Raw genomic sequence first — 18,117 nt, 5'->3', positions numbered from 1 at the left:
TTTATTTTTGTAGGTTGTACTTCAATTTTTTTTAAGTAAAGGTGAATTAATGAATACTCATTTGTTAATTTTTTCTTAGAATGGAGTCCTACTTCTTGCGCAGCTATTAAATGAAGATCCCGTCCTACAGCTTAAATGCAGAACCTATGAGGTTCCAAGGCATCCTGGAGTCACAGAACAGGTGGAGTAGTAGACTATTTCAAAAGTGAAATAGTACAGTTATAGGATGTGGCATTTTTCTTTACTACATGAATCCACTAATGTGTATTTAGCAGTTTTTGATGCATGAAAGATTTACCTGAGCAGGAGATTAAGGATATGTTATTCTAAAATAAAACATAGTCAGAAAAGCTGCATTTATTTCCACTTACTTTTGAGGTGTATATTTAGCCCAAAAGCTGTGAGTGTCATTGATTACTGAATCATTTGTATGAAAGAGGGCTGCATTTATTGCCCGTGTTTTCCTTTTATGTACGTAAAATATAATGGTAGTACAAGGGGAAATATGCAGCATGAGAGGCTCCAAGAATTGCACAGTGCTTTCGCACATGACTGAATATTCTTTTATCTCTTAGTAAGATTACTGTGGTAACAGCTAAAAAGTAAAAAATACCTCCAAGGAAAGGAGTTAAGACTATTCTGAAGATAGTCACAGGAATCTAATCATGATGCTGATTCCTGTACAGGGATCTTTGTAGAAATTTGTTCAACTTTGTGGAAAAGCCTGCCATTCTGCACTCTTTGCTAAAATAGAATTTGTCATGCAAAAAACCAGGAAGTATTAGAAAGTTTTTTATCTTTATACTAGTGCTCATCTTTGACAATTCACCATGACATTGTGGGCCCCATTTTTAAATATGAAGGTTTTAACCGAGGTGGCAGGTGCTGACCTATTCACGCTGTGATCAGGGGGCGGAGAAGAGAGTGAGAGCATGGGGGAGGGTGGACTGAGGACACAGGCTTCAGCAGTGTTACTGAGCATGCTTAGTACAAGCCAAGCACCAACTTGGGAAAGGGAAACCAACCCCATCTGCCATTCCCCGCCCCCATATCACCGATTGGTGCAGAGATGCATGTAAATCGGATGGAGACTTCTCTTAGAGGAGAATCCATTGATAGAGATTCTCTAAGCTGTAGTCAGAAAGGGAGGAGGGGAGAGGACAAACCACCGCATATAAAGGAATCCAATGCATCAGGGAAGGGCAGACAGAAAAGCAGTGGCAAATTTCTAAAGTGCTTCTACACAAATGCTAGGAGTCTGACTACTAAGATGGGCGAACTAGAGTACCTCAAATTAAAGGAGGAGATTGACGTAATAGGCATCATTGAAACCTGGTAAAATGAGGAAAATCTGTGGGGGACAATCATACTGGGATATAAAATATATCGAAAGGCTAGAGCAGGCCGGCTGGGTGGCAGAGTGGCACTGTATGTGAAAGATAATGTAGAATCGAATGAAATGAAAATATTAAATGAATCAGCACGTTCAGTAGAATTGCTATGGATTGCAATTCCATGCTCCAATAATAAGAAATTAGCAGTAGGGAAATATTACCGACCACCTGACCAGGACAGCGATACTGACATAGAAATGCTGAGGGAGATTAGAGAGGCTACCAAAATAAAGAACTCTATAATAATGGGGGATTTTAATTACCCCCATATTGACTGGATACACGTCACCTCAGGAAGAGAAGCAGAGATAAAATTTCTCAATGGCTTAAATGACTGCTTCTTGGAGCAGCTGGTACAGAAACCCACAAGGGGAGAGGCAATTCTCGATTTAGTCCTGAGTGGAGTGCAGGATCAGGTCCAGGAGATAACGATTGCAGGACCGCTTGGGAATAGTGACCATAATATAATAACATTTAATATTCCTGTGGTGGGAAGAACACCTCAGCAGTCCAGCACTCTGGCATTTAATTTCAAAAAGGGGAATTACGCAAAATTGAGGAGGCTAGTTAAACAGAAATTAAAAGGCACAATGACTAGAGCCAAATCCCTGCAAGCTGCGTGGAAACTTTTTAAAGACACCATAATAGAGGCCCAACTTAAATGTATACCCCAAATTAAAAAACATAGCAAGAGACCTAAAAAAGAGTCACCGTGGCTTAACCACCATGTAAAAGAAGCAGTGAGGGACAAAAAGGCATCTTTGAAGAAGTGGAAGTCCAGTCCTAGTGAGATAAATAGAAAGGAACATAAACACTGTCAAATCAAGTGTAAAAATGTAATAAGAAAAGCAAAAAAAGATTTTGAAGAACAGCTAGCCAAAAACTCTCAAATAACAAAATGTTTAAGTACATTAGAAGCAGGAAGCCTGCTAAAAAACCTGTGGGTCCCCTAGATGATCGAGCTATAAAAGGAGCAATCAAGGACGATAATGCCATTGCGGATAAACTAAATGATTTCTTTGCTTCAGTCTTCACGGCTGAGGACGTTAGAGATATTCCCAAATCTGCAACGTTCTTTGTGGGTGTTGAATCTGAGGAACTGTCCCAGATTGAAGTGTCATTAGAGGAGGTTTTGGAACAAATAGAAAAACTTAACGTTAACAAATCACCGGGACCGTATGGCATTCATCCAAGGGTTCTAAAAGAACTCAAATGGGAAATTGCTAAACTATTATCTGTGGTTTGTAACCTGTCCTTTAAATTGGCTTTCGTACCTAATGACTGGAAGGTAGCCAATGTGACACCAATATTTAAAAAGGGCTCTCGAGGCGATCCTGGCAATTACAGACCGGTAAGTTTAACTTCAGTACCAGGCAAATTAGTCGAAACAATAGTAAAGAATAAAATGGTGAGGCACATAGAAGAACATAATTTGTTGGACAAAAGTCAACATGGTTTCTGTAAAGGGAAATCATGTCTTACTAATCTATTAGAGTTCTTTGAAGGGGTTAACAAACATGCAAACAAGGGGGATCTAGTAGATATACTTGGTATATTTATATTTTCAGAAAGCCTTGACAAAGTCCCTCACCAAAGGCTCTTGTGTAAATTACATGGCCATAGGATAAGAGGGAAGGTCCTTTCTTGGATTGAGAACTGGTTAAAAGACAGGAAACGAAGGTTAGGAATAAATGGTAAATTTTCAGAATGGAGAGGGGTAACTGGTGTCCCCCAAGGGTCAGTCCTGGGACCAGTCCTTTTCAACTTATTCATAAATGATCTGGAGAAAGGGGTAAGCAGTGAGGTGGTAAAGTTTGCGGATGATACCAAACTGTTTAGGATAGTCAAGACAGAAGCAGACTGTGAGGGACTCCAAGAAGATCTCACCAAACTGAGTGATTGGGCAACAAAATGGCAAATGAAATTTATTGTGGATAAGTGTAAAGTAATGCACATCGGGGAAAAATAACCCCAACTACACTTACAGTGTGATGAGGGTTAATTTGGCTATGACAAATCAGGAAAGAGATCTTGGAGTTATTGTGGATAGTTCTCTGAAAACTTCCACACAGTGTGCAGCGACGGTCAAAAAGGCAAATAGGATGCTAGGAATGATTAAGAAGGGATAGAAAATAAGACACAGAATATCTTACTGCCCCTGTATAAAACTGTTATGCCCACATCTTGAATACTGTGTACAGGTGGTCTCCTCACCTCAAAAAAGATATTTTGGCCTTGGAAAGGGTTCAGAAAAGGGCAACTAAAATGATTAGGGGTTTGGAATGGGTCCCATATAAAGAGAGGCTAAAGCGACTGGGACTTTTCAGTTTCGAAAAGAGGAGACTGAGAGGGGATATGATAGAGGTATATAAAATCATGAGTGGTATGGAGAGGGTGAATAAAGGAAAGTTATTTATTAGTTCCCATAATAGAAGAACTAGAGGACACCAAATGAAGTTAATGAGTAGCAGGTTTAAAACTAATAAAAGTTCTTCTTCACATAGCGTGTAGTCAACCTGTGGAACTCCTTGCCAGAGGAGGCTGTGAAGGCTAGGACTATAACAGAGTTTAAAGAGAAGCTAGATAATTTCATGGAGGTTAGGTCCATAAAAGGCTATTAGCCAGGGGATTGAACTGGTGTCTCTGGCCTCTGTTTGTCAGAGGCTGGAGAAGGATGGCAGGAGACAAACTGCTTGATCATTGTCTTTGGTCCACCCTCTCTGGGGCAGCTGGTGCTGGCCACTGTTGGCAGACAGGCTACTGGGCTAGATGGACCTTTGGTCTGACCCAGGACGGCCATTCTTATGTTCTACTGATTCCCAATATTCTGTTAGCTTTTTAGTTTTTAGACTGCCACTGCACATTGAACAGAATTTTTCAGGGATTTCTCCTCAAGGATTCCAAGATCTCCTTCTTGAGTGCTAACAGCTGTTTCAGATCCCATCATTTTTGTATGTATAGTTAGGATTATATTTTTCCATGTCCATTACTTCTCACTTAACACTGAATTCCATCTGCCCTTGTGTTGCTTAGTCACCCAGTTTTGTGAGATCCCTTTGTAACTCTTTGCAGTCAGCTTTGGATTGGTCACTGTTTACCCCATTTTTGAGAACATTTGTAAGTTTAAGAGCAGTTTCTTGTTATCTCTAAGGGTATGTCTTTCATTTCATTCATCTCAAGGCAAAACTTGAATTAAGATATTCAGCTTCAGCTACGTCAGTTGCATAGCTGAAGTCAAAATAGCTTTTGGTACTGTCTACACAGCAGAAAGTCTTCCTTTGACTTCTCTTACTCCTCATGAAATGAGGGGTACAGGAGTTGAAGTAAAGAAGTCCTCCAGTGTGACAATATTTTGAAATAGTGGCTTGCTGTGTAGATGTGCACTTTGTTATTTTGAAATGATGTCACTTGTTCCGAAATAACACTGCTGTGTAGATGTACCCTAAGATGCTACTGTATTGCTTGTTATTTTTAAGGGTTTGTTTTTTTTTAAGTTTAACAGCAGTGATTCAAAGGCAAATCCCAGCAGAACAACACTCATTCCTATTCTTTCTTTACCCTATCTTTTAAGTGGAGTACCCAGCAATGATTTCATCATGATCTAATGATTCTTCAGTGACTTCGGTGCTCAGCCTCTTGTTAGTCTTAATCACCCTGCCTCCCTTTTTTTTTTAATAACAGGTTCCCTGCCCCAAAGGCAAAGTTGCAAGTAGCTCAGCTACTGCAGTTGAGACCTGCCTCCTGGAGTCAGGGCATGCAGCTTTAAGCAGATCTCATGTATGAAATCTAGGGGTTCAAAGTGTGTGGGTGTGGGTTACTGTCCCTCCTAGCCCCCTGTAAATGGCAGCCTTGGTTTTAACAAAACATTTAAATCATTGCAGATGGACAGTTAGGTGTATAAAACAGGCTTGAGTGCAAATTTAAACCCTAATCCAGATATAGGATTTGGGCCATAAATCCTTTGATCTTTGCACTCTAAATAAACCCATGATAAGGTGACCATTACAAGCAGCAGCAGCTTGTATGTTCTCTCCTTAAACCCTTAAATTCAGTGAAAGCAGACGTGTAGATAGTACATACAAAATTCAGTTTGTATTTGAATAATTATTAATTGTATGTTGAAATATTGGTTAGTTCTTTAAACAATGTTTTTCTTGCTACATAATATTCCATTATGCAGGGTAGTTAGAAATTTACTATGGAAACACTTGTTGCCATGCACTGTTGTACGAAAGCTTTCATTCAGAAAGAAGAGCAAAATTGGCATGAAGATGGTGAAAGTTATTGTCTCTCTTACCTCATTGTTTTTAATAAAGAATGAAGAACTGAGTATCCTGTATCCAGCAGCAGTTGTGACTATTGATGGTTTCAGCCTTTTTCAGTCCCTTCGTGCTTGTCGTAATCAGGTAGCAAGAGGTACGTCTCAGAGAGAAACTGTCTATTGCTGTGACTTACCACAGTACTTACAGAGGTCTATTACACTGTATGGTAATAGAAAATATATCGTTTTTCAGTTTTTTGGGGCTTACAGTTGTGTGGAAAAATATTTTTGAGAAATGCATTTCCTCAGTTGAGAATACAGGCAGTCCCCGGGTTACATGGGGCTTATAAACAGGGCTTTTCCCGTGTCTTCTGTGGTGAGAAAAGCCTGGTCTGCTGGGGGCGAGGGGGGGCGCACTAGCTGCGCCCCCCCCCCCCCCGCTCCCCCCAGCATACCAGGGAGATGCGGGCGGCGGGACCGCCGAGATGCGCCGTGGTCCTGCGTCCTCCGCAGTGAGAAAAGCTTCTCCGCGTCTCCCTGGTCTGCTGGGGGGGCGGGGGGGGGGGGGGGGCGCAGCTAGTGCGCCCCCCCCCGCCCCAGCAGACCAGGCTTTTCTCGCCGACGCCTGGGGCAGAGCAGCTGGGGCTCTGCCGGGTTGGTCCCGCAGCGCCGCTCCTCGGCGCTACTGGACCAACCCGGCAGCACCCCAGCTGCTCTGCCCCAGGTGTCCTGATTCAGCCGCTGCTGGTCAGTTTCAGCAGCGGCTGGATCAGGACGCCTGGGGCAGAGCAGCTGGGGTGCTGCCGGGTTGGTCCAGTAGCGCCGAGGAGCGGCGCTGCGGGACCAACCCGGCAGCGCCCCAGCTGCTCTGCCCCAGGCGTTCCCAAGTCAGCCGCTGCTGAAACTGACCAGCGGTTGACTACAGGAAGCCCGAGGCAGAGCTGCTCTGCCTCGGGCTTCCTGTAGTCAGCCGCTGGTCAGTTTCAGCAGCGGCTGACTTGGGAACGCCTGGGGTAGAGCAGCTGGGGTGCTGCCGGGTTGGTCCCCGCAGCACCGAGGTGCGGCACTGCGGGGACCTACCTGGCAGCGCCCCAGCTGCTCTGTCCCAGGTGTCCAGATTCAGCCGCTGTTGAAACTCATCAGCGGCTGATTCCAGGAAGCCCGGGGCAGAGAAACTCTGCCTCGGGCTTCCTGTAGTCAGCCGCTGTTGAGTTTCAACAGCGGCTGAATCTGGACGCCAGTTCCAACTTACATACAAATTCAACTTAGGAACAAACCTACAGTCTCTATCTTGTACGTAACCCGGGGACTTCCTGTATTGACAGAGAAGATTTGACTTGCTAGGACACAGCCATTGAAGGTGCATCTTACTACCAGTGTCTGCAGGAGTCAACACAATGATCAGTTAGTGATTTTTGGTGTTAGTTGAGTGTTTTCCTTTTGGGAAATGTTTTGAGAAGTGCTGCTGTCATAACAGTGATTCTGCTGTGGGCAGATACTCTTCATGTTTATAATGGTTGATATCCTTACACTTTAAGATAAGAAAAATCCTGAAGGCCTTTTTAGATCTTCCTGAGATGGAAAAATGCTTACTCCTTTCTAAGAGTCCTGCACTTGGGACAGAAGAATCCCAAGCATTGTTACAGGCTTGGGACAAACCAGCTAAGTAGTAGTTCTGCAGACAAGTACCTGGGGTTTACAGTGGATGAGAAGCTGGATATGAGTCAACATTATGCCCTTGTAGCCAAGAAGGCTAATGGCATATTAGGTTGCATTAAGAGGAGCATTGCCAGCAGATCCAGAGATGTGATTATTCCCCTTTATTTGGCTCTGGTGAGGCCACATCTGGAGTATTGTGTCTAGTTCTGGGCCCCCCACTACAAAAAGGATGTGGACGCATTGGAGAGGGTCCAGCGGAGGGCAACCAAAATGATTAGGGGGCTGGAGCACTTGACCTATGAGGAGAGGCTGAGGGAGTTGGGTCTGTTTAGTCTTCAGAAGCGAAGAGTGAGGGGGGGATTTGATAGCAGCCTTCAACTTCCTGAAGGGAGGTTCCAAAGCGGACAGAGAAAGGCTGTTCTCAGTAGTGACAGAGCTCAGAACAAGGTGCAATGGTCTCAAGTTGTGGTGGGAGAGATCCAGGTTGGATATTAGGAAAAACTATTTCACTAGGAGAGTGGTGAAGCACTGGAATGGGTTACCTAGGGAAGTAGTGGAGTCTCCATCCCTAGAGGTGTTTAAGTTCCAGCTTGAAAAAGCCCTGGCTGGGTTGATATAGTTGGGATTGGTCCTGCCTAGAGCACGGGGCTGGACTTGATGACCTTCTGAGGTCTCTTCTAGCTCTATGGTTCTATGATTCTATCTTTTTGACAACCTGCCCAGGGGATGCTGGCTAATCCATGTGTGCTGCACCTTGGGAAGTGCTCAGTTTCCTGGGGTTAAGGAAGAACCATCAAATAATGATGTGCAGGTGGAGGAGGGTTTCTCAATGCTTGGGAATGGGCTTAATCAAAAGCTTGCTCAGAGTCCTGATTTTGCTTCTTACTGTGCTCCAACTCTGTTGCCAGTTCTCAATCTCTGTTTAGTACCAGGAACCAGTGACAGGGAATGGGCACTTGGCTAGGCCAGGAATAGAGAGGATCCATAATGCAGATATCAGCATGAGAGCATCAGGGATTGTGGGTACAACAGCTCTGTTATGAGCTTAAGGCCAGCACTGAGCTGGGGGGGGGGAGGGGTTCCTCTGAGGTCTAGCAGAGGAAAGCATTTCCATGCAGGACAAGGAAGACTGAAGGCTCCCATCCCCTCAGGTAAGAACCAAGAGTCAATGAACAAAATCAGGTGCCAATTCAGGCAGTTGCTTTAATGGCTCCACAGATGCACCTTAAGATCTTTGTGTAGAACTAAACTGAGGACTAGTACTCCTTTTTATATTGTCCAACAGGTCAAAGCATAGGCTCTAATGCTATCTTTAGCTGCTTCCTATCACCAAAGCATGGCCTTTCCATTACAGTCTGAAAAATCATCACTGAGCGTGCTTTAATGCTTGCAATAAAAGCACACCAGTATCTTTCGCATGCTAATCCCTTGTATATGTGTTGTCTTAAATTTGCAAAGAGGTTGAGATGAGAGCATTGCTAGGAACTGAAGTATGACTAAAGCATATTGTCACATTCTGTGAATGTGGATCTTTGTGGGACCTGCTTACTTATGTTTGGCACAGGACTGTCTCCCATAATAACACTCTCTATAAGGAAAGGAGTCAGTATTGTTCTGGAACTGGTACAGAAACTGTTTAATAAAATAATTAATAACTAATTAGACAAATTTGCTCCATGAATTTATTTTGCACTTTACAAATATAGCTGGATGTTGTGAACAAAATTTTGCCTAGCTACGTTTTATAAAGTGTCTTAATTTCAGTAAAATGGGTAAAATGTAGGGATGTCAACATATAGAAGACTATGTGATTAACCGATAAGCCTAGGCTTATTGGTTAATCCTGTCGACTACATGCATTCACCACCCTCCCCTCACCGGGGGAGAATGTAACTGAGGCGGCATCGGGGGATAAGATGGAGCTGGTGCCCATGGGGAGCTGGCTTTTAAGCCTTCTCCCTCCCCCTGAATACTGCGCTGCTGCCTCAAATAGAGAGGCAGTAATGTGGAGATAGAGGGAGGTAGGTGGGAGCTGATATTTGTGAGGAGCTGGTGCTGGAGGGGGAGCCAGCTTAAAGCCATTTTAGCACCGGTTCCACAGAGCCGCCTGCCTCCCCTGCGGCAGTGTGCGGTGGGAGGCAGCAGTCCCTGTCCGTGGGTGCCTGCTGCTGCGGATGGAGCAGCCTCTGTCTGCAGAGTGCCTAGGCTCCCCATGGAGGGACTGCTGCCACCCCATGCAGGCAGCACCAGGGAGCTAGTCTGTACAGGGAGCTGGTTTTTAAACTGGCTCCCCTCGCAGATCTGATAGAGAGTCAGCAGCACGAGGTGGCAAGGGGCTCCCCGGGGTTAAGGCTGGAGTGCACTTACTGGCCTTGCCTTTGGGAATAATTGAATAGTCGTGTAACCACTAAAATCTGATGTGGTTACATGACTATTCAATTACATGCTATCAAACATCCCTAATAAAATGTTGATATTCTAGCTTTGCACAGCATGTCCTTTAATTTATAGAAAAAATCTGACTGGACTTTTATGAAAACCTGAAGGTAAAGTTATTGTATGTAACAACTTATTAATTGCAATATTAAATGATTTTTCTTCAGTGTTCACTGTGTTATAACTGATCATATAAAACATGATAGCATGAGATGATGACACATTTACATATAAGTAATCTAATGATGTAATAGTTTTTTACTTGTCTCAATTTTTATAATAAATTCACAGCCACAGCATCAGGCAATGAGAACATACAACCCCCACCATTAGCCTATAAGAAGTGGGGCTTGCAGGATGTGGACAACATAGTTGACCATGCAAGTGTGGGTAAGCATTACCATTTATCTTCAAACATTCAACAGGATGAGACCTCTTTTGTTAGGGTTGTAAAACTAATGGATTACCATTCATGTTGGATTATTGATCTGTAGTAAGATGTGGATGGAAAAGAATAGAGCTAAGCTGAAGAAGGTTAAAAAATGAGCTTTAGCATCAATAGGTTTTGGTTCTCCCAATAGAAGGGATAAGAAAGAAGAGTGGCTATGTATGGTCTGTCTTCCTCTCCTTTTTGGAAAGGGGAAATCTTAATATTCTATTTAGTTTGTGAGACTTGGGGCAGATACAGTCTCCTTCTCTGTGGTGGATGAAAGGACTGTCTGGCAGGAAGGATGAAGGTCAGTGCAGACCTTGCCTGCAGCATAGGGAACTAAAAGTTCAGATTACTTATTTCCAGAAATGATATAGCAGGCCTCTGTTCTTTTTCACATCTGTGGGTTTCTGGGAATATGGGGATGTTTGCTGGGCCCCAGGCCTCCATCACAGATAGTTGAGGGAGACAGATCAGGCTCTCTACCTGTTTTTGGAGAAAGGAAGGAGAGAGGTGGGCTGTAAGTACCTGAGGGGAAGTAGGGCATCTGAGTATCTAGTGACTGACATGCCTCTAGCCCTCTTTCTATTGCTATGTTTGGAGCGTGGAGGTACAGGTAGGACCTTGCTGGTCTGGCACTCTCGGGACATGACTGGTCCTGAACAAAGGGATTTGCCAGACCAGGGGAGGTCCCTCCTCTCCTGGCGTGCTGCCTCTGGGTTAGGTCTCCAGCCTTCCCATGCTGCTGCCCCAACCCCCTGGGGCTTGCTAGATGCTGCTGGTTCTGCTGCTGTTGGTACTGGAGCACCGTAGCCGGAGCTGTGCAGCCAGGGAAGATCTCCACACTTGCCTGGCTTTGGCCAGAGGGCCGAAGCTGGAGCTCTGTGCCCAGGGCCAGAGCTCCCTGGCTGCTGCTGAGGTGGGGGCTGAAGCCAGAACAGGACTGGAGCGGAGCTCCACAGCTGCCATTGGGGCTGGAGCTCTCTGCCATGGTGCTTGTTCATTCCTCCCCGCCCCACACATATACGCTGGGCTCTCAGCTGAGTTGCCGATGCCCCCTGTGATGCTCATGCCCTGCTGCCAGACTTCCCTGTTCTGGGCTTTGTGGTCCAGGAACATCTGTGGTCTGTGCCAGGAAATCCCGGTTAAGGGAGGTACAACTTATATCTGATACCACACTTCATCCCCCACTGCGTGCTGTCTCTGTGGGGAATATTATGATGATCTGGTTAGCCAAGTAGCTTGTCAAGTGCTGCCCTCTTTGATATTTGAACTTCCTTCTCCTGCTGCTGCTGCCATGGGTCTCACTTTTCTGATCAGGAAGAGGAAATGGTTCCCACCATCCCACTCTTCTTTGAAAACAAAAGATAAAAACAGAAATCTTACAAATTAAAACAAATTGCACTCAGATTTTTTTTGATGCATCCGGTGGGTTTGTTTGAAGTAGAAATGGTTGGTTTATTCCAAATCTCAGTATGTGACTTCCTTACTAAAACATGTAATCAGTTTTAGATATCCAATAATACAGTTTTATATATATATATATATATATATATAGTAAACAAGAACCAGAAGTGAATGAAGTAGGGCCTTGTATTTTGCTAGAATTATGACTGGGTCGGCCAAAGATGCGTGAATAGACTTAGAATTCAGGAACCTGAAATGCCCATTTGAATTACATTTACAGGCATTTTTCTTTCTCTCTGTTAGGTATCATGACTCTCTCTCCTTTTGATCAAATGAAGACTGCCTCCAATATAGGTGGTTATAATGCTGCTATAAAGAATAGTCCACCTACTATGTCTCAGTACATTACTGTAGGCTCCAATCCTTTCACTGGTTTCTTTTATGCCCTGGAGGTATGTATGTATTATGAAATGGGCAAGATAAAAGAATTTGTTTGTCCCAGGTGGCAGATGAGAGAATTAATATCCTTTTCCATATTAAAAATAAGGCTATTTTTTGGAGGATATTTCATTTACCCCAGTTTTGTGCAGGGTTCCCTCCCCAACCTCCCAAGTTTTCAGAATCGGCTAATATCCTTTTGGGTTGTAATAGCTTCTTCATAAAATGTGCTACAGGTTTCTGCCATCTAGTACTTTTAACTTTTAAAATCTTAAATTTTTTAAAAAAAGAAACTTTTCTTAAAAGATTAATTTTGTTAGTTGAGACTTTTTTCCATTATCTACTCACTCATGGCTTAAGGAAGTTTTAGATCACACATCAGAATCCAATTTTCAAATAATTTTGGTTTCTGGAGGCACTTGGATTTTTTGCCCTGTTGTACTGAAACACTGGGAGTATTTTGTAATCTAATGTCCTCTTACCCTAGTTTGTGCTTTGCTATCTTTGTAACCACAGTGTTAAAATGATATTGCTTGGCCTGGCCCTTTCACAAAATTTTGATGTGTTCTTTATGTATTGATAAAAAAGCATGGCTATATTTATGTTCCTATTTACCTTTTGTATATTTGAACCAAACAGGACAGAGTGCAATCTCATTGTTTAGGTCAACAAGGTGACAAAAAGAGGGCAATATCAGAACATTGTGCAGCTCAGTTTTTGCAAAAAGTTTTTGGAAAATGTAATTATTTTGGTGTCAATAAGGAACTTGGCACCCTAGAATCTGCTAGTGCTCCATGAAGCCTAGTGCTCCTAGGCTGCTGTAGCATAGGACTAGGGTACCAGAGAGTCTCGGAAGGCCTCTGAAAGAGAAAGTGGGGACTTGGAGATATAGAATGACATCTTTTTAGGGACATTGAATTGTGATCTTGCTAAACATCTAGCTCTTTTCCTAGTCCCAGGTCTGTGATGTCTACATAGCTGAGATCTCCTGTAGTTTTCCTATCTCACTGAAAAACCATCACTTGCATGTATTGAGAATAAATGTGGATGATGTCAAAGTTGACATCTTTTTCACATTTGACTGTAATGCATCTTTTTTTCATTTCTGGAGTTAATGGTTTGTGTTATGTATTTCAACACTTGAGTTCTCATATAGCGATAAGATAAATTAACTATTTTGTTGCTTTCTAACAGCGCTTTTACTTTTTTTTTCAGGGTAGCACGCAGCCATTGTTGTCTCACGTTGCATTAGCAGTTGCTAGTAAACTGACTTCAGCATTCTTTAATGCTGCCAGGTAATGAAATTCAAAATAAAATGTAGCTTTAATTTAGTTTTAACTTGTGTGTCCGAAGTTTTGCATTTCTTGGCATTCTGCTGATCTTTTTTTTTTTTTTTTTTTTTTTCTATTGCAAGTGGCTGGCTTGGTTGGAAGAGTAAACATGAAGAAGAAACTGTCCAAAAGCAGAAACCCAAAGTTGAACCTGCTACTCCTTTACCTGTGAGGCAAGTTTAACATCTACACCTCAATTGCTTTGAAGCTCTGTTCCTTCATTGCCTTGAATAGTTTTGAAAGTGGTAATTTTGTGCTAGGTCTATTTGAGTTTGGTTTCAGTTGATATAGCTTAATAAATTAAAAGGATTTAATGAACTCTGTGTAGCTCTCAGCAAACATTTGTTCACCACCTCCCTCCAAAACAAGAGAACAAAAACCTGCTTCATTTGGCAGCATGAGAATCACTGTTAAATAGGTTAAATACTGGAACAGCTGACCTAAAGTTTACAATTTGGGTCATTCAACAGACTTGCATGAGCAATCTTGTAAATACTTTCACTGTACAAAATGCTTTGCATGTAAGGATGTAAAAGTTCCTTACAACGACTCATGGGAAGTATCCTCATTTTACTTCTGTTTTTATTAACAAAAACAAAACACCTACCTTTTTGGCTTCATAGAAAAAAATTTCTCTAATAATGTAAAAGATACTCTTCATAATTCTAAAATAATGTATGTAGTATTTTTAAATATTCATTAATTGAATGTTTGATTTCAGGTTTGGACTTCCAGATTCCCGACGCCATGGTGAAAGCATACGTCTGTCTCCATGTAACACGTTGGCAGCAGTAACTGATGACTTTGGAAGAGTTCTCTTACTGGATGTTACACGGGGACTTGCCGTTCGCATGTGGAAAGGTACGTGTTGGTGTATATTAACAGAGCAATTAGTTTGCTTGGAAATGGTGTCTGTGTTCAGTTTGGCTTAAAATTCTTAGTACAGGTTGAAACCCTCTTAACTGGGATTCTCTGGTTCAGCAACATCCATGGACTGGCACTGAGGTTGCAGGACCAGAGTGTTCCGGTGGAGGGCCCGTGGCACGGATCCCTGCGGGGCGGCAGGGCAGTGGACTGCAGCAGGTCTGCAAGCAAACATTCTCATATTCTTGTTGATGAATTGAGCACAAGTATGTCAGCTGTTTTCAGGGGTCTCCCTGTTGGAGGATGAGGGAACCGTTACTTCCACATCCCTCGAGGCTGCTTAGTTTCCCTGTTTCAGCTACAATAGATAGCATAATGATGTATCCCTGGTGCATTCCTTTCTCCTGGAGTTGGGTTTTATCAGATGCTTCTCTATTAATTCAGATAAACATCTTCACTATTTTGCTTATCTGAGTTACTGACCTTTTCATGTGTAATCTTTAACACCCTTCCATGATCATATATTTGGGGGAGGGGTGGATTTTTTTTGTCTTTACTTTTTTAGTTAACAAACATTTACTAAGTTTTGTTTGCCAAATTTCCCAGCATTTACAGCAAGTTGCTTAAATCTGTTTATAATAAAGGTCGGTGTGAACCACGTTTGCTTGCTCTTAAAGGCCTAGGAGAAAAATGGTAACGTGTTTAATGGCTGAATGTTTTGCATGTGTTTCCTATTGAGGTAAGCACCTCTTAAGGAGATGGTGCAAAGTAAAGTAGGATTTTTGGTTGACTTATTCCACCAACACGTTAGAAACCTCACAATTAAATTATACATGAGTTTTAAAACTTGGTTTGTGTGTTAATTGTAATGTGGCTTTGGAGGTTTTGTTGGTATCACTTGTGTGTGCTCAATACTACATACTACCCTGGTGACATGATAATTTTCATGCTCTGTTCTGGAAGGCATTTGTTTTAAGAGCTTGGTTGTGGGAGGGTAGGGTAGAGGGGGGGAGGAGGAAGGGGAAAAGGGGAAAAATAAGCCCAATTCGAGTAAATGTGAATAAAGTATTTAGGTTGGGAAAAGATGCTTGTATTACTGTAATATAGCATTTAGGTGGTCACAATAAATATTTTTGGGTGGGCACAATAGCCTTCCAGCCAATACTCAAATAATACAAACTCTGTTCCAGGAGCAGCAGTTTCGTCGTGTTCTTTGTTTGTGTAAACTAATTTACTTACTGTCTATAATTTCTTACAAAGGATATCGTGATGCACAAATTGGTTGGGTTCAGACTGTAGAAGACCTTCATGAAAGAGAAGCTGAAAAGGTGGATTTTTCTCCTTTTGGGAGTACTCGAGGACCAAGCAGGGTGGCTCAATTTCTTGTGATCTATGCTCCAAGAAGAGGAATCCTGGAAGTGTGGAGCACTCAGCAAGGACCCCGGGTTGGAGCCTTCAATGTGGGGAAACACTGTAGGTAAGAAACTCATAGCATTTTGATAAGTTTACAAGTACGTTATGCTAGGGGAGTAGATAAGGCCCGGTCTACACAGGCGGAAAAATTGATGCAAGATACGCAACTCCAGCTATGCAAAATGTGTAGCTGGAGTCGACATACATTGCATTGATTTTTTTTCTGGGACGGTCCCACAGTGGGAGGTTGACAGGAGAAATGCTCCTGTCAGCTTCCCTTAGTCCTTGTGACAGCGACAGTTAGGGGTGCCATAGTCAACGGGGGTGCCCTCAGCGTTCGATTTAGTGGGTCTGTACTGAACCCACTAAATTGAACCCTGGAATATCAGTCGCTGGGGTGTCGATTCTCTGGTAAGTTGGGATAAGGCCTAAGTGTGTTGTAGGCATATTTCCGCCTCTCAGGTCAGTCTTGTTCCAATGCTCGCAGTGATGAGTATTAATAGACAATTGCACTGAGTACATCTGATACATGCTTGATTACACTTCAGAGTAGTGTTCCCTCTAACATTTTCTATCCTTGGGCTGTTTTAATTTTCTTCTGGGGGGTTGAAATTTCTTATGTGCAACACCAATATTGAGAAAGTAGGGATGTGCGCCCCCCAATACGAACATAAGAACGGCCGTACTGGTCAGACCAAAGGTCCATCTAGCCCAGTAGCCTGTCTGCCGACAGTGGCCAGCACCAGGTGCCCTAGAGAGGGTGGACCGAAGACAATGATCAAGCGATTTGTCTCCTGCCATCCCTCTCCAGCCTCTGACAAACAGAGGCCAAGGACACCATTTTATTCCCTGGCTAATAGCCTTTTATGGACCTAACCTCCATGAAATTATCTAGCTTCTCTTTAAACTCTATTATAGTTTTAACACAAACAAAAAACATTGTGTTATACATAAAATATGTACACGCGCGCGCACACATGGAGTCCATAGGTGTGGAAGAAAATATATTAAAACAAGGGATTGTTAAAAGAAGCAATGCTTACAATATTTAATATGAAATCAAATAAAAAAGAAAATTAATTCTACCCTTGAAGTACATGTACATCTTTTCTAACAACTTAAGCTAATAAACACACCAAAATGCATATTATTCACACACAGTTTTAAGATGCTAAACATATGTATGTCAACTAGAAATATTCATGCATGCCTGGCAAATACTAATACAATATTTACTGACACTGGAAAGGAGAGTAAAAGGTCTTCACAGGATCCATGCTATAAAAGAACAAGTGAAACAGAGAACTGTAAAAAACAGATAAATTCTCCTGGTTTGAAACTTTCACCTTGTGTGTGTAACCAGATCAAAGAGTAGAAGCCTCTGAACAAATTACAAATCCTGAAGCCATGTGTTAGACAGATTTATGTTTCAAAGAGCTCGCAAATAAGATTTCATCCTACAAAATAACTAGCATCACACCTAGTACTTGCTACTTCTGACTTATAAGAACCAGAATTCTACCACATAGCAAAGATCTGGCCTTAAAATGCAATACAATATACCATGTAATAATTAGTAACACGGGATTTTAAAAAATCATTACAAGTTTTATGTATCTCCAACGCGCCCGCCTCCCTCCCCCCTTTATTAATCTTTGCTGGCATTGATCACTAATTACGTGTTCTGATGGTTAAGATTGGTCTTGCTGGACTTTGGCCATATGAAATTCTTCTGTGTGTCTTATACAAAAAATGTTAGTAATTCCAGTCTTCACTGTTATGGTTATATCTGTGTGTTTCAGGTTGCTGTATCCTGGCTATAAAATAATGGGTTTAAACAATATGACGAGTCAAGGTTGGCAGTCTCAGACTTACCAGATCTGTCTTGTTGACCCAGTGTCTGGAAGCATAAAAACTGTTCATGTACCTTTCCATTTAGCGCTAAGGTAAGGTTAGCTGAATTTTATATCATTGTCTACCTCAACTGACTTTGTTTATTGGCAGTCTTAAGATAAGTATGTGAAATTGGTTTTAGTTCCAGAGGGTCAAATTTTGCAATTTGTTCTCATGCTGAATAGTGCATTATTCCATGAGTAGTCCCATACATTGTGTGGAGTAAGGTGTACTCAGTGTGAGTGATGATGGTGGAATTCAGCCCATGGAAAATGAAACTCATGACTATTTTGGATGAGTTAATGCTTGAGTTTTAGACTAACTAGTAATTGCTTTAATGTCATGTCAGAAAGAACAAATGCTTTCACCAATGAAATAATTCAAAAGTAAAAAATATATAAAATTTGCAGAGAACTTTTTCCACTTACTATCTCATTGTGCTTGACATATAATATATTTTTTCAGTGATAAAAAGAGTGAACGAGCAAAGGATATGCATCTAGTGAAGAAGTTAAGTGTTTTACTCAAAGCTAAAACTTCAAATCAAGGTAGGTTTCTTCAAAATGTTTGTAATTTCTTTGTCTTATCAAC

General features: G+C 42.2%; 1 protein-coding gene across 1 annotated transcript in view; it reads left to right on the top strand.

The window, feature by feature from the left end:
• Positions 1–18,117, top strand: part of RAB3GAP2 (RAB3 GTPase activating non-catalytic protein subunit 2) — a 66,026-nt gene that overhangs the window by 18,799 nt on the left and 29,110 nt on the right. The window contains exons 7-16 of the mRNA XM_075925217.2: positions 80–181; positions 5,711–5,810; positions 10,042–10,140; positions 11,891–12,039; positions 13,241–13,320; positions 13,440–13,529; positions 14,078–14,217; positions 15,481–15,697; positions 17,436–17,579; positions 17,992–18,074. Of these exons, the coding sequence (XP_075781332.1) occupies positions 80–181; positions 5,711–5,810; positions 10,042–10,140; positions 11,891–12,039; positions 13,241–13,320; positions 13,440–13,529; positions 14,078–14,217; positions 15,481–15,697; positions 17,436–17,579; positions 17,992–18,074 (1,204 nt within the window). The remainder of the gene's footprint in view (positions 1–79; positions 182–5,710; positions 5,811–10,041; positions 10,141–11,890; positions 12,040–13,240; positions 13,321–13,439; positions 13,530–14,077; positions 14,218–15,480; positions 15,698–17,435; positions 17,580–17,991; positions 18,075–18,117) is intronic.

This window comes from Pelodiscus sinensis, chromosome 3 (genome assembly GCF_052426305.1).
Source record: "Pelodiscus sinensis isolate ZL-2025 chromosome 3, ASM5242630v1, whole genome shotgun sequence".
In the NCBI taxonomy this organism is placed as follows: domain Eukaryota; kingdom Metazoa; phylum Chordata; order Testudines; family Trionychidae; genus Pelodiscus; species Pelodiscus sinensis.
The sequence above is the reverse complement of the archived record's forward strand: the minus strand, read 5'-3'. Positions and strand labels throughout refer to the sequence as shown.